The 16,898-nt window shown below is 40.8% G+C and overlaps 1 protein-coding gene across 1 annotated transcript in view; it reads right to left on the bottom strand.

The window, feature by feature from the left end:
* LIN52 (lin-52 DREAM MuvB core complex component) overlaps positions 1-16,860 on the bottom strand; it is a 45,222-nt gene extending 28,362 nt beyond the window's left edge. Inside the window, exons 1-5 of the mRNA XM_082762354.1 lie at positions 16,827-16,860; positions 16,679-16,753; positions 16,560-16,597; positions 16,146-16,212; positions 15,055-15,138 (exon numbers count right to left, since the gene is read on the bottom strand). Of these exons, the coding sequence (XP_082618480.1) occupies positions 15,055-15,138; positions 16,146-16,212; positions 16,560-16,597; positions 16,679-16,753; positions 16,827-16,845 (283 nt within the window). The 5' untranslated portion in view covers positions 16,846-16,860. The remainder of the gene's footprint in view (positions 1-15,054; positions 15,139-16,145; positions 16,213-16,559; positions 16,598-16,678; positions 16,754-16,826) is intronic.
* Positions 16,861-16,898: the final 38 nt, after the last annotated feature.

Below are 16,898 nucleotides of genomic sequence, written 5' to 3'. Positions count from 1 at the left end.
AGGCATGTAGTGAATTCTCCAACACTATTAATTCATTTTAGGAAGACAGGATTTTTTTTTCCCCTAAAAAACAGTTTTAAAACAAGAGAATTCAGACAAGAAATTAATTCAAAGCCCCCTAGCCACATGATCAAAATGGTTTCATTTGACCTTCTAAACTGTACTTCTTTCCCACATTTCAGGTTGGGTTTCACTTTCAGGCTGCATTTCCTAGAATGCCATTTTTAGGATGTTCTAAAACCCAAACAGAAATGCTGTCTTGAAATCAGTCTTTTCAGAAGACTGCCCACAAACCTGAAACCAGAGGTTGCTACACCTAAAGAATAACAGGCAAGCAAGAGTAATAACGTCACCGTCACCACTTAAAATTCATTACGTGGATGGAAAGAATTAGTACGACCTATTATAACTTGTCCTGAATTTACCAAAGTTCTTCACACTGACTTGGGCCGAGTTGGGTCTTCTAAAAACAGATCTTAAACCAAAAAAAGAGTTGGCACCAAGAAGTTCAGTTCATTCCCTTCCCCTCCCAGCACATTCCTGCCTTATTTTCTGACCTTAAACATCTGCTCCACTGTCGCATGATGATCCTGTCAAAAAAAAAAAAATCTACCTTCAGCTATTTTATCCTTTGGAGGAACTGCTGTAAGCATCTTTAATTTCTCTTCATACCTTGCAGGCATGACCATAATCTGCCACTTCATTCCCTAATATGACTCTTCTTAAAAGTCCGTTATCTCTAACCTAATCCATGTAAACTCAGGAAAAAGAGAAAGAGACAGGAATCGCCTCACCACTCTAACGAGGTTTTAGAGTCTTTATCAGATTGCCCAAAAGTAATATTCCAGCTTCACTTTCATGGTAAAAAATGGGAATATAATCTGCTGGATTCATATTTGATAGAGAACTAGCCCAGCAACCAGGAGTATACACAAAAGATAGTCTACTGCAAACAGCCCAGCTGTCAGGTGGAACTTGAGAAGGATCTCCCAGTATTGTGTGATTGCTATGTGTCTGGTAAATACACACTTCTGAGCACCCTCAACAACCCTAACAGGGAAAGTGTTTTCCATTTCCTATTTCATTCCTAAAGAGAACGTGCAAAAGAACTGTCGAGGTCTCACTGTTCTTTATCTCCTCTCCTTGGTCATTCAGCTCTGTGAATAAATCCATTCGTTCATCACAGCTTCCTCAAGGCACAGACGTTCTTCCTCTGTCCCAGCCAGCACCAAAACACAGGAGACCTGTTATTTTCACTCTACAGGCTCTTAGAAAAGACCAGCCTTGAAAGGATCAAAGCCACAAGAGTTCTCAGTCCAGTGCAATAGTATCACGCTAGATACAATGAAATCACAGAGGAGAAGTTTGGTATTTTTTCTTATAACCAGTGAAGTTAAATCTCTTTAATGAGAATAAATTGTATAGGAATTAATACCAAAAAAAAAAGAGGAAAAATAATGAAGTTAGTCTAAAAAAACTCGTAAGATGAAATAAAAGCAAATCAAGTTTTACAAGGAGATTATGTCTTACATTATTAGACTAATGGATATAGCTGCAAAAAAATCAGTAAGCTTTCAAGCAATTATTAGCTCTTTAATTAAAAATCATATTGCATTATCCTGTTACATTTAACAAGATCCTGAAAAAGGACTACCTAATAATGTCAGAACAGATATATTTGCTAACAGATGAAGCTCTAGAAGCTTCACATTTCAGTGAGTGCACCAACCACTGTTGGCAGGGTTGGGAAGAAACCTCTCTGTGCTCCTCTGCGGCTGTGCAGAACAACGAGCAGGTCTTCACATGGCTGCCGCCTGTGGTCAGGGGACAGAATACTGCAAGGGCACTGGTCTGATGGTGGCAATCCTTATGTTCCTCTTAGAACTTGTTTCCTGAACTGATGTCATGTTGTAATCTGTTACTTCTGGCAGAGAACATTCCTCTGACCCAATGGGCTTCATCTGCCTACCTCAACACAGTGCAAAAAAAAAAAAAAAGGCTGAAAAAACAGAAGCTGCTATCCTGGCAGTGAGGGACACAGTTCCCCCCTCCAGCTATTTTTATCTCGAGCCCACTGAGATATATATATATATTTATTACTATATTTTACTACATTACTATATTTTGTCTCAAACCTATCTTCAATAATGAATTTCTAGAGGAGAAAATTATCAGAAATTTTTCACTGGTTTATGTAGGTTGGTCTGCTCTCTGTCCTAAACCCCAAAAGCTCATGGCCATAAAATCAAGACATACAGATACACCAGGTTATTACAAGATTGTTTTTCTATCTTACTCCTTTGTTTTGATGCCTAACAAACTACAAATAGCCAGCATTATTTCCACACTATTAACACCAGTGATCCTTTTAGTTTTTTGAAATAAAATTGTATCCTTTTTTAACCAAGTACAACCTCCATGAGTGAAGATCAGTGTAAGAGAGGATGGGACCGAGACATGAAAGAAAAGGTATGTTCAGGTGAAATCAGTTGTACACACCTGTGCAGAGCTATAGGCTCACACTGCAACTGGAGAGGAACAAGAACACGCAGCCATCCTCATCCGCAAGGCATCAGGGCAATAAACTCGATGTGTAACGTGAGAGTCTGAGCAGAGTCCTCCGTTTCTTTTCCCTCCCCCCATAAAATGTGTATTTCTGCAGGAGATATATGGGAACTAGTTATGAAAGTCAAGCAATTAAAAGGCATTTCGGGGGTATTCACGGGACTGCACCAGCCACAAGTGCCTGACAGCTCGACGCGTGTGCGAGTCCCTGGAGAGCCATCACACTTCAATTACTATCACTAACATTAGTCATTATCAGGCTGGCTTGGGTCCCCGGGGAAGGCAGCTTGTGATGACAATATCCAGCCTCTCCTTGTAAAACAATTCATTAGGCAAAGCGGAACAGCTGGGGCAGCCACGTGGAGGTCTGCGGAGCGGCTGCCCCACTGGGACCTGCAGCCCCCCTTCCCCTTTCGGAGAGGGGCAGCCACCACCCCCACGACAGCTGTAAAAGCCCCCCGGGACACTTCAGGTTTAATCAGCGCTCCTTATACTCCAGGGAAGCGTTTGATTGCAAACTTAAACTAATGGCACTCAGAAGGTTACGACAATCATCAGATAAGAGGCTTTAGGGCATTTTTATCTTGTTCTAATGCTCACAAGCTAATGAGGCAATAAGAGACAGACACTATCAGACATGGTCTAGCAACACTACACGCAGGGGATGTTCACAGTGTTTCCTGGTGATGCAAGAGGGAAGTCCCTGATATATCCTGCAGAAGAAGACTTCAAGCTCAGAACTACTGAAACCCTCACTAAAACAATAAAATGCTAGGAGGATTTTCACATAGCCTCGTACATATTATCACCTGATCCAAACCAGAGGAAACTGGACAGGAACGGAGCAATACCCCACCAACATCCCAGCCTATTCCACAAGTACAGCATATTTTCTTTCTCATTGCACAAACGCTGGCAGAACTAAACAGCAGGACTGATCCTTACATACTGAGCAACTCCACTGCCTCCGAGGTAGGTCAATGTACCACAAACAGGTAAATAATGCCTGGTATTAGTACAGACTAACTGTTATGCTAACCATTTTTAACCTTTATGCAGCTTGCAAATAGAAATATTTTTATATATGATGTCTGCAAACGGCTAGAAATAGGGTTGTTTTTCTTAGGTACCTTACTTAGGCTCCAGGCCAAAGCATACTTGATAGTAGGCTCTGTTTCATTATCACATTCTCACTGTACTTCTAGTAAAGACACAATATGCTAATCATGCCTTCCTGTGGCATTTAATAGGAGCAAGCAGGGGATGATAGAGAACAGCATACAGAATAGAATATGTAATGACACAGGCTTCATATGCTGTTTTTTTTGTTTTGTTTTTTTTTTAATTCTGTTTCCACTGTCTTGCAAAAGAAAGTTACCTTACCATGAACTCCACCGTACAGTTGTAGAAATAGGGGCATGTGAGAAGGCAAATAAAAAGGCCAAGCAGAACAGCGGCCATTCCAGAAACTAAACAAAGATCCCCAAAGTCACGTCCTGGTGAGATTTTCACTAGGATCAGCTGCAACCATGCAGCAAATAGGCCCAACTACCATAGTGTGGAAGAAAATTGCCCAGTATGGAAGGAAGTAGCTTTCACTCCTGCCAGAAGTCAAAATTTACAGGAAAATATTTCAGAAGCAATACAGGGATAATAATTCAATTATCTGTTAATACAGAGGAAATGTTCTATTAACATGGAAGCAGTAGAAAAACATAATTGGATTAAGGAAGAAAAGGCAAAAGAAATTTAAATAATAGATACAGAGCAGTTGCAAAGGTTTTAAAGTCCCTGCCAGAGCATCTCCCAAGATTTGTATGGCATTTTTGTGTTTCTTAAACCATAATGGAAAAATGCACATAACCTTATGCTTGATCAAACTTTTCCCCATCTTCAATTCCTCCACTGACAGTAGTCTACAAGTTATCCTGTCAGAATGAGAGTAGCAAAAAATAGGCTTCTGACAGTATAATGTAAGAACATTTTGTTTGTAGTCATGTTTCTTTCTGTGCCAAGCATGTGGCAGGTAGAAATGCTTTAATGTGACAGCCCATTCCCTTACTTTTGTGGCTAAAAGCTCTTCAGTCAAGCCCCATTGACCCCCCTGCTTGTCTACACGAGTGATATTGGTTACGCTGTTCATTTGAGCTGAGACACACAAGAACCTTTGTGTATATGGAGGATCATTCTCTTCCTCTGCTTAAAGAGCGATACTGAATGCACTGTACCTCCACCTAAAGAGAAATAGGTTCCCCAGCCTCAGTTGCCCAGACATAATCCACTCTGTGGATGGAAGTATTTGAAAGACCATTTCTCATCCCCCAAAAGTCTGAAAGCCACCACTTCCTTAAAAAAATCCTTAGGTTTCTTGCTCCTAAGCAGGCTGCTCATGTGGAGGCACACCAGAAGAGTCCCACCTGAGATCTCCTGCTCGAAGCTGCTGAGCTGAACCAACTGCCTGGTGCTGTGTTCAGGTGATGTTGGGGAATGCAGGCTTTGAGTTAACTTACTCCTAGAAAAGATCTTACATCGGAGAATCATCAGATCACTGGATGATTTTGGATACAAGGGCTCAGGAGGTCTCCTACTCAAAGCAGAGCCAATGATAGGGTCAGACTGCATCACTCAAGGCTTTATTCAGTGAAGCCTGGAAGATCTCCAAGAATGGAGGCTGCACAGTCACCCTGGTAGCTGAACATCATCCTCAACTGCTTGGCTGACCAACACTAATACTCCAGATGTCCTCACAAAGCACAAATTACTACTGTGATAAACATACTAAGAATCATTCTGAAAACTAATGGTGACAGATCTGGTGAATGCGCACAAAGTTTTCAAAGAAGTATGTTTGTTCAGCTGGTCTCCAGATTAATCAGATCTCTTCCTCCCCACTAACACTGCAAAGGCTCCTTTCTCCTAACTGGTGGAAGTATGTGTATCAACCTTCACTCCATCAATGTAAAATTAAGGATCCATCCATCAAATAATTAAAATTAAGGCAAGTAGTATGAAGTAGTGGATAAAGTACCTTTGTTTTACAAAAATCAATCACCTACACAAACAGCGACTGGGAACATAAACAAGGAGAGGGAAAGGAAAGAAACATCCCAGACATTTCAATAAAGATCAGGTAAAAAGCAGAGCAGAGTAACTCAGCTTTTATTTTTTTTTTGTACTGAGCACCACCCATTAAGATCAAGAGGAGTTTTAACAGCAGTTATCTGCCAGATATTTGGCCACTTAGCACATGGTCCTTACACGTAACTTTGGCAACCCAGTTACTAGACCTAAGTGGACATTGTCAAACACTCAAAAAGCTTCACTTTGTATTTCCAACATTAGGCTTCAGGATTAACAGCCATGCAAAGGCAGATATTATCTTAACATTTCTAATGCTCCTACGTCTATGAGACAGCAAATAGTCAAAAACTATTTGCACAATCACAGATACTGTTTATTATGATCTCCCTTCTGAAAATCATGTCCAGATGACTTAGTAAAGTATCAGTGAGCTGCACATACCTGACATAATGAAAGTTGGGTATTCATAGCCACTTTCAATTTTTAAAATTAATTCTAAGAGAAAATTGCATATTTAATGTTAACAGAAGTTAGTAAATCATGGACAAAGAATCCAATCCAAACCACATAATTAACAAAAGAAGATTCTACATACAGCATGTAAATACATACTGATACAAGTATCAGCAAGAGACATCAAACAGAAAGTAACTGCAGAGAGAAACTGCAGAAGTTTTAACTTTGACATATTTAAGAGAGTTTTCTGAATTTTCTCCTCTTCAAGCTCCACCAGCATATACCTCCTCCTGCAGCGAGCTGGCATCTCCATCAATGCCTGGAGATTCGGGTGCTATATTAGTACCCTCCATCGAAGTCCACAATAGCACTTTTCCCAATAAGGCAGGGAGAAGAAAGCTAAGACGCAGAAATTTCTTGAAGCTTAGAGAAATATTTGTTCTACTTCACAAGCAGACAGAAAACATCCTGAAGATCCCTGCAATGTTGCTTTTTTTTTCTCCATTTTTTAAATGATATGACAGTTACCTAGATAGTGCATTTGTTTTATGGTAAGAATGCACAATTTATGCATATGGTTAATATCATATTTTATATCATCAGTAGACTGAATCTCCCTGGTTCTGTATTTAGGAACAGTCTGGACCTGCTGGTTTTTTTTCTGCACATAGAGGGCAACCGCACACCCACTTATTTAAAAAAAAACAATAGCAGCCAAGGTCCAGACTCAATTTCCATCCTCACCATTGCAACCTAATCTCCTGGCAAGTTAATGCAAATCAAAGCGAACACTTCTCTGACACTGGTAGCAAAGTGTGTTCCTCTCCCAAGAGAGACCTGTAAAACAGGACAGTCACTGACAGCAGTACAATTACTGACACAGATACAGACTTTATGGACATGTTTATCTCTGCTGTAAATCCACACTCTCTCTCCACTCCGATTCATGAGTCATAAAGAAATTGCAGATAATGAAAAAGTTGGAGAAATTTACAGCATGTCGGAAACCTCAGACAGCCAGAAGAAATTAAAGAGCTGACTGAGGATAAATCACACAGGTACAATTAAAACTTCCTATACCTTCCTCACTTCCAAACTGGGGCACAAGCCAATGGAGATGATGAAAAGTTGAGGTCATGACTCCTCTGACTGTAATTATTTCTTAACTACCTACATGTCAAAATTAGCCAATTCACAGATCATGTATGAGTGCCAATCTCAGGCTGGCAGTCTCATGTCTCACTCTTCCACCACGAAGAATCCTGCCAGTAAATAAACCACCCAGCGAGCAGTATAAGGAAAGGTGATTTCCTCGTCCCCCTGGAGATGCAGAGTACCTCTTACCATATCACTGTGCATTAAAATGAAGCAGATCTACGGTGTGGGAGGAGGAAATAAAGAGAATCAGGAGAAAGGCCAAGGTTTCACATGGAAATCATGGCAGCTTGGACATTACAGTGACAGGGTTGTATAAATACCCTAAGCAATACCAAGTGGTCTTTTCACCTTTCTGAAACAGCCAAGTGATGACTGAGAATTACTATGAATGTAAATCGAAAACAGCCTGTACTAACTCTGTATTTTTCCAGAAAGCACACACCTGGTAAGGAAAACAAAACCAAGCATTAGCATTTCCATCGATTGTATAGTTCCAGAAATACCCTCTGATCATTTCCCAACCCACAGACAAACCATCCATAATGTGAGACATTTTCTGGGAGAAGTCTACTAATTCAACTAAGTAAATCCTTATGCTAACTGCATATTACAGAAATCCAGTGTCCAAAGAACATAATTTTATTGTCCAGCTATAAAAATCTGCCTTCAAGCTTTGAAGCACGACATATATACTATTTCACAAAGTCCTTGCAAACACAGTACTAAATAACAAAATAAGAGAGAAATATGCTTTCAGGCAAAGCTGAAATGCAATGAAAATTCATTCAGCAAGGCAGCAAAATGTAAGGGAACTGACCAAGAAAAACTGTTGCTACAAAGAAAATTCTTCACAGAGCAGAAATATTACATGGGGGCATATCGAACCATATGCATCTCAAACCGTTTCCCTCCTAAGCAGGATAGCCCACATCACAACAACAAATAAACTGTGTATTTTAACCTTAGGGACATAATGAGCACTAGACCTGGCATAAAATACCTCTTCCGAGTCTGACGTACTTAGAAACAGTATAGATGATTCCAGAGCACGTTCTCTTCCTCCTCATTTTAGATGAACACAAACACACTAGCTCAAGAAGCACTATGCTTCTGGAAATGCCGGCTTTTAACAAGAAGAAAGCGAGCATCCTCCTTACTCTTGTCAGCAGTCAAGATACTGAGAACATTGCTGCATCTTCCTAACCACGGGCACCAAGACTCTTGCTGTCTTGGATCCACATCACGCGATCCTCCTTCACTTCCTCCTTCATTCTGCAAGTTGGGTTTCCTTCCCTAGCTCCACCATTTCTTATTTCTCCAAGGAAACAGTCATGTTCAGCAAAGAGCCTCCTCTTCTGGATAGATTCCAAATCCTCATTTTGGTGAATAAGAAACAGTGAGGAACCAGTTCCCTTTCTGTGCAACTTCCCAGACCGCAGAAAGGGAGCAAAAGCTGGCAACATACAGCTTTTACCAAAATGGGTTGACATGAGAGATTCCAGAATATATCATGAGACCTTATTGCTCCCTACAGCTACCTATAAAGAAGGTGTGGGGAGCTGGGGGTCAGCCTCTTCTCACAGGTAACTAGTGATAGGACAAGAGGGAATGGCCTCAAGTTGTGCCAGGGGAAGTTCAGGTTGGCAATGAGGAGACATTTCTTCTCAGAAAGAGCAGCCAGGCATTGGGACGGGTTGCCCAGGGAGGTGGTGGAGTCACCGTCCCTGGGGGTGTTTAAGGAAAGGCTGGACATGGTGCTTAGGGACATGGTTTAGCAGGTGACATTGGTGTTGGACCAGATGAACTTGGAAGTCTTTTCCAACCTTAGTGATTGTATGAGACTCCCCACTGACACCTCAATATTAAAATCCTCTTTATTTACACATGCCTGTTAATCTGTTGGTTTCCTGAAAATGTAAGAATCTGAAATGTTCTGTTACAAACAAGTGTGCACACAGTCCAGAAAAGGCACTAGCCAACTAGAAAAGACACTAGTAACTGTACTGCACTAGGTGGGGGCACATTTGCAAATGTAAAGTAGGGCTTCTGAGATTAAAAAGCCTCCGTGTTAATTGACTCAGGACTAAACAAAGAGCAGTAATGGTCAGTACATATTTTTAATTTGATCAATTACATCATTAACATCAAGTCTTCTGGAGTACACTGCCACTAGTTTTGCATGGAGCCTAGAGGCAATGTGTGTATCCATACAATGCGCACACAGATCACAGAATCATTTTGATTGGAAAAAACCTCCAAGATCATCTGGTCCAACCCTGATGCAATGTGTGTTGGTACTACATGTAGACACTCCTTGAAAACATGATCCATTACAGAAAATGAAAGATGTTTTAGTAAGGTGATAAATGGTCCTCCCTCCTTTCCTTACTTCCATTCCAATCCAACAGCTTACACGAAGTCCAAGTTTAATGATAAATGAGGTGTTGTCCTGTTTTTTAAAGCTTAAAAATAACACAAGCTCAATCTACCAAAGACAGTCTTCAAGTCCCTGACTTACACCTATCCTGTGATCAACATCAAGGGGAAAAAAAAAAAAGCATCAATGAGTGAATTCACATTCAGTCATGTTGGGAAGAGCTGTAATAGCTTTGAAATTATCCGTGTCAACAGCAGGCTGCAAGGATCACAGTCAGAACTAAGTGTTTCAAAACATGCCACAGTTAAATTCTGCTCAAGGAAAGAGGAAAAAGATGGAACTGCTCTACTTCTCCAAACCTCCAACAAAGCTGAACTTGCAGGCAAGAGATCACGTATGACAGCATTTATCTGAGAGAAATGAAAAAGTGAAGACTACCAATCTGAGAAAGAATGGCAATCTGTAACTAGCCTGGAGTTCAGAGGGACTCCCTGTATGATTTTCCAGAAATTTCAGAGGTTTGTGAGGCTGCAGAGGGCTACAATTCACAGCCCAGGACAGCTTAACTTGGGAGCAGGGTGGCTGTTCCTCATTCCTATCTCCATCAGTCTCTGGAAAGTTCTCTCTGTTATACGGACACCTCAGTGATTTCTGGTAGCAGATGCTAAACTACCACGCATTACAGTCCAGCCTATTACTAAACTTATAAAAAAGGAAAAAAAAAATCTGTCATTCCACCCCACCATCTCATCTCCAAAAGGCCAATGGCAAATATCTACAGAAGAGCATAAGACCAGGGTGAGCACCTAGCCCAACCTGCCTCGTAATCTCTCCCAGCTTTTTACATCTCCCAGATTTCTATCTAAGCCACTGGTGACCTCTCTGTGGTCAGACACTCCTGATGGATTTATCATCCAATAATCTGTCTCACTTATTGAATAAGATAACTCTGGGCACACAACCTTCAGAGGCAATGAGCTCTTGACTACACCAGACAGTGATTTTATCCTGACATTTTGTTCTCTCTGGCTCCCATACTTTGAGAAAAAGTGAGGAGTTGTTCCCCATTCCCACTTCTTCTGCATTCATCAGTTTCACACACCTTTTTCACATACTGCACCAGTTGTCCACCTCCATGCTAAAAACCCCCAGGCTGCTTATCACTAATCCTGACTGACATCCCCCACAGCAGCCAGGTGTAATTCCTGGACCCCTGACAGCCAGCATCAAGCAGCTCTTCCACTGTACACAAGCTACCCAATTTGCTTACACATGCTGAACATGTATGGAAAATAAACAGGCATTGCACAAAAGAAAATAGAAGCAAAGTTGATAGAGCTCAGTGAAAACCATGGCACACAAACCTATGGGGGACACTTGGCTGAATATTTATATTTATTTATACATATATATGTCTCGTTGCTCTTGAAGTGTGAGGATTTGACATTGAAAAATATAGTCTCTTACATTCCTTATCTTACAGGAAGAAGAGCACGAACAGCTTCAATTCCAAATAAAAACATAATCTAATATAGAAGAGTAGACTAACACTGCTGGTAAGGAAATTGTAAGAGGCATTCATGTTTGTGCTGTTAGTTATGCCAGATTTTCTAATGTTTAAGACAGATGCTGCATACAAGCACCATTATTTCCCCTTCCCAAATACATCAGGCCTTTAAAAGACCAGGCTTTTCAGGAAGTCTTATACTAATGAACTTCATTGCTGAAGCTATACTATGACAGCACAGCAGCCTGATAAATGTTCTAGCATCAGTGAGATTTTATAAACAGGAAGCATGGTTGTGATACTGGGCATATATACACACTACAGAACTTCTGAACTAGTCTAGCAAGTGGTACCCAAAGACATTGGAAATTCATACCAGGGCTTTCCAGAAGTCTGTGGACAGCCACATTCCTTCAGAGATGCACTGCTTTCTCTGATTCTCCATCCTACCTACTTTATCCTTTCACAAATTGGTTTGTTCCAAAGTTTGGCAAAACAGCAACAACAAAAAAAAAAATAAGAAAACTATGCTTTATTCTGTGGTGCAAATAAGCGCTGAGTTATGGAAGATCAGTCCGTCTTTAATAGGTAGTTTAATGGCCTGTATCTTAGTAAAAGGGAAATCAATGTTTGGGAGATCATTCAGTCAGAAACTGACAAAACACATGCTCACTCATCATTTATTTGTTTAAAACAAACTTAGGATAGTTACAAGGTATCTGCCAAACATAAACCTTTTAAGCTATGAAGAAAAAAGCCAAGTCAGCAATTGATTTTGCACAAGTATGAACTCAATCTATTAGGTACTACTGAAGCTGGAGGAATTGGATAAACAGCTGGAAGGATCAAGAGCTGCCTTATTCAGAGAGAAGTCACTGTTCCCTCAGAGGAGGGGGAGGGAACTGGCATTACCAAATACTGCATAACCATTTCAGGTGGCAAACATCTCTCTCAAATTGTGACATTATCATCCCTAACTCTGATACTGTTGTGTTATCAAATAAAGCTAGTGTAGTCCAGATGCATGCCACACTGCACAGAATCTTAACAGAGGGCAAGATGCTCAGCTGCTGAAATGCCCATAGAAAATACTGCAGGAAGCTCTGTTAGCATTATCCCAGTTCAAATGACATTCGCTGCATCCAAAGACCTCTGACATTAAAAGGTCACCTCTGAAGTTTCTAGTTGCTGTTTGATGAACTTAGTGTTACAATCAAAGCATGGCAAGTCTATTCAGTTTCACCCAATTGAGAAACCAAGTCATGTTAACAATTTAATTCAATTCACAGAAACCATGGGGCATTCAACAAAATAGCCAGGGTTATAGAAAGTAAAGGTAAGCCTATAGGAAAAAGAGGAGGAAAGTTAGTTACGAAGAGCATACATTTGTGAGATGCACAGGAAAGCAAAAGAGACACAGAAATCCATGGCCAAAAAGCTAGGGACAAATGGTACTACATATAAGAATGTGGAATCCATGTAGTATTCAGCCATTCCTAGACAAATGCAGTAGAGATGGACAAAGCATGCAATATAGTTGGTTTTTTTCCTGTATTTATCTAGAAATATAGCTTATAGAGTTATGTCACAAATGAAAACATTCTTGACAGCGCAGGTAGACATTATAACATTCTTCTGAGTTAACTCTATGTCATCAGATCCTGATAACTTGCATCCTGTATTTTTAAAATATCTTGCCAAATAGTTCTGTGGACAGTAATGTTCACTGCCAGTAACTGCTGCACCACTCAAGATGCTCCCAAAGACTGAAAAGCCTGTGCTAGTATTTTTAAAGAATGTGTAGAATAACCCAAATGATTAGGAGTATATCAGCCTTCCACTGATCCCCGGCAAAATACTAAGGCAGTTCATCAGAATTTAAGAAAAAAGGCATATAATTATTAATTTAAAACTGTATCTTGTTAAATTCACTGCTCAGATCTCAATTTTAACGTCAGAATACTGCCTTGATAAAGAAAGCTTTTGAAGAGGTACCCAGTCCCACATGTCACTTCGCCTCATGAACTACAATACAAATTTACAAGAAGGGTGCTGTGAACTGATTCAGTTAACAGACTTCATGACATAACTACAACAGGAAATGTGTCACAGAAACATGTCTTGGGAAAAAGAAGCTTCAAATCATGACTGAAACTGTACATTTTAAAAAGTATCAAGAACTCTATGAGAAGCTTCATGCTGCCATCTAGAGGAGATGGGTCAGCATGTTTTTTTAATCCTGTTTTCGATAAGCAGTTTCAATGATCAGCCACATAAAACGTGGAGTAATGCATTTAAATGTACAAAGGTATAATCAAATCATGTACCTCTGGACCAAAACCACAAGTCTCTTAACTTTAATAAATGAACCTTTTGTACATTTCTTCTTGTTTTCTCACTTACCTAAATCTGCAAGAGAAAACTTAAAGACAGTATTGGAAAAAATGGTCCTGAGAGGCCCTGTTCAAACTCAGTACTTCATTTTCTGTGAAAATTTTCCTAAGATGAACGTATGTTATGACTTACAAAGCATTACGTATATTACAGGTTAAAGGAAAGTAGACTTCACTGACAACTAACTATGTTACAAACACAAAAAGAGCGTTCATAAGCCTTAAAAATTCAGGAATTCAGTTACCATAGACTAACAGTTTTAAATCTCAGATCTCGAACGTTTTTTCCTCACTTGGTCTTTTCGTATTTATTTGTTCTCAGTAAAAATAAATGCAACATAAAAATTTCTAAGCTTTGTGCACTTAATGTAACTTATACTCTGCTTAAACTCCATTTAGTATAGCAAAGCTCTTTGATGTGTAAGCCTACAGCTTAACTAGGAGAGCCAATCACCCAGTCTTTGTATTTGACTAAGATTTCCATCATTAAAGTATAACTTCTACGCCCCTAAATGCTTCTTACAATCTCAGAAGATATTAGCACTGAAAGTAAAATAAACTTTTAAGTGCATGGAGTGTGTTCAGTCTTAATGACCTGTTGATAAGAAAGCATCAAAGCATTCTAGGCTTACAGTTGGTAAGCTTTCAAAGCTCTGTGCATAGAACAAGAGTAACTGCAGCTAAAGTCTATGAAAGGCCAAAATTAAGCAAAGAAAGTTAAATGTGTCAATATGCACAGGTAGTGCTTAAAGGAAGCACAATCCCCTTGAAATCTTCAAAGCTGGATCAACCTGTTAACATCAGTTCTAAATGTGATTATGAAAGCAGCAGCTTCAAAAAAATTGATAAAAAATGGTTGTTGGTTAAGTGGGATGAAAGTCAATTTTAGAATGCAGCGACAGCACCTCCTGCTACAGCCGACTATAAAAAAAATACAGCAAGTACAGAAACAGGAAGCATGAGCACTAATTGCTAGCAAAATCCTACACACCATTTTCAAGGTGTAGGCATTACACAAAGATTCACAAAAGTAATGCTACAAATATTCAGAGAAATACCTTCAGCACCTGTACAGGAACTGAAGGAAAGTTACCTGATTTATTTAAGTCAAATGTAAGTCAAAGTGATATCTGGTAATTCCTGCTAAGATATTTTCCCCCACACAGGTAGACTGTAAGCTGGAGCAGTAGGCATTCTGTTGTGCAGGTGCCCCCTCCCTGTTTCTGAAGGTCACAAATTACTGTGTTATCTTATCACATTACTAGACCTTAACATTCAAACTAGAAGTCAAAACCCAAAGATAAGAAATTCTAAATGCACCCCATTAGGCTTCACTGCACCCAAGGTAGACTTGTTCAGGGTAGCACACTTTCCCATCAGATCTCCTACTGTACCTCCACAACTGTGAGATATTTGCCAAATCTGTCAACCCTTTTCCAACTAGAGGTGTACCACAAACAGATGTTTTAATGGGAAGATTTGCAACAGAGTCGGTCACATCCATGCATAGAACTTACATTCATCCAACCCCAGCTGGTAAGCCAAGTTCTGCAGGCCACGAACCTTCTCCATCAGGTTAGCTGTAGTGAGGCTCCCCAACTCTAAAAAGAGAGAAAACCACAATTTTTAACACTGTCTATAGACCTCTGGCTTGTTTACAGACCTCTAGTCTGGCAGTTTATATGTTCACTATTTCACAGAGCATTCAAATAATACTTTCTACAATTTGTTTGAACTGCACAGACTGTGTTCTTTAATCCTTACAACTCAGACATGAGAACCAGCAAAAAGTTATAGCCATATAAAAAGCAATTTGTCCTACTTCTATCACAGAACAATTCAGCTGGAATTCATATGAGAAAGAAGAGCAAGCTCAAGGAAGATTACTACAAATGCCTGTAATACACTGGAAATCCATATGCTAGCTAGCCTTTCTGTAGCTTTTCATACAGCCTTACGAACAACCATTCTACTGGAGATCTCAGGTACAACAGTGAAAACACACTCACATATCATCAATTCAACAAGCCACTCAACAAATCTCAGCTGCTCACCAAGCTTAATCATTTGAGGTCTACCAAAAAAAACCACCCTCATGCCTCTTCTCAACAACAGGAGACACCTACTGTATTTCTATAATAAATTATTAGTAAGAGAAGTAGCTGAAACATAACATATAATGTTACACAGGTTTAACTATTTCTTTCTTGCTTGTTTTGAAGAAAACAGACAGCCTTTGATGCAAGGATATTTTCCTGGAGATGACAGAAGTAACAAAAAATTGAGGTAACTGACAAGGTAGCATCTTCAGCTGGAGATTCTGCAAATATAAGGGCTAGAGATCAGAGGCCACAGGGCTCACTGATAGGAGTTTCTTGCTTTCAGAAGTGAAGTAAATTAATGGGATAATGAAATTAAAACTAAAAATAATAAAAGCACGAACTGTTAGGCATCCAGGACAAAAACTCTGAAAGAAAAGTTGAGCAGCACAGAAGGATCCCTACACCTCCGGAAGGGTTCAGAAGCAAGCCCTTCAACCCTTCTTTTTGGTAAGGACCGAATTCCCACCTGCTTTGACAACCCTACTCCCCCCAGCACCCATACTCACCCTTTAACATATCTATATCGTCGTTTTCCAGCTCAGCCATCCATTTGGGAGGAGAACTCGTAATAGGCTGGTTTGGAAGAGAAAAAGAAGAAGCAGAAAACAGACCGTGCTCAGACCAGGGCATCTTTGGGAACATACAAGAAAGTCTGACCTAGAAGTTAAGGCCAGTTTAACTGACAGGAAAGATGAGGGTTCCAGGAGCTCTGTGGGGATAGTTTAACGCTTAACCTTGTTTTCTACCTTCCCCTGGACGTTTTAGGGGTTAAAGCAGGGCAGTAACACCCACAAACCAAGGAGAGGACCCAGAGGAGACTTCCCTAAGGCTTAAAGCCCTTCCTTCCAAACCAGGCTCCAGAGGGGAGGCTCGGCCAGGAGGCGGGCAGCAGCAGAGGAGACCCGGAGCGGGCGGCTTACACTTTTGAAGGAGGCGGCGAACTCGGCGACTCCCGGCACTGCAAGACAGAGAGCGGCCGTCAGCGGGGCGGGCAGGGCTCCCCACAACCCCAAATCCTCCACAGCCCCCCAAAACTCACGCTGCTCGGGCCACAGGTCCGGGGAGGCCCGGTCCAGCTTCTCGAAGCTCAGCAGCGAGGCCTCCAGGTCGGCGCCTGCAAGAGACGGCGGTGAGGGGGGAGCGCTGAGGGGGAGCCCGCGCCCGCCACCCCCCGCCCCGCGCCTCACCGTCCGCGGCAGCCGCCATCTTGCCGCGTCACGTGAGCACAGCCAAGAGGGGAGTGAGGGGAGGGGGGGGAT

This window comes from Aythya marila, assembly GCF_965140915.1.
Source record: "Aythya marila genome assembly, chromosome: 5".
In the NCBI taxonomy this organism is placed as follows: domain Eukaryota; kingdom Metazoa; phylum Chordata; class Aves; order Anseriformes; family Anatidae; genus Aythya; species Aythya marila.
This window is presented reverse-complemented; position numbering and strand designations above follow the sequence as displayed.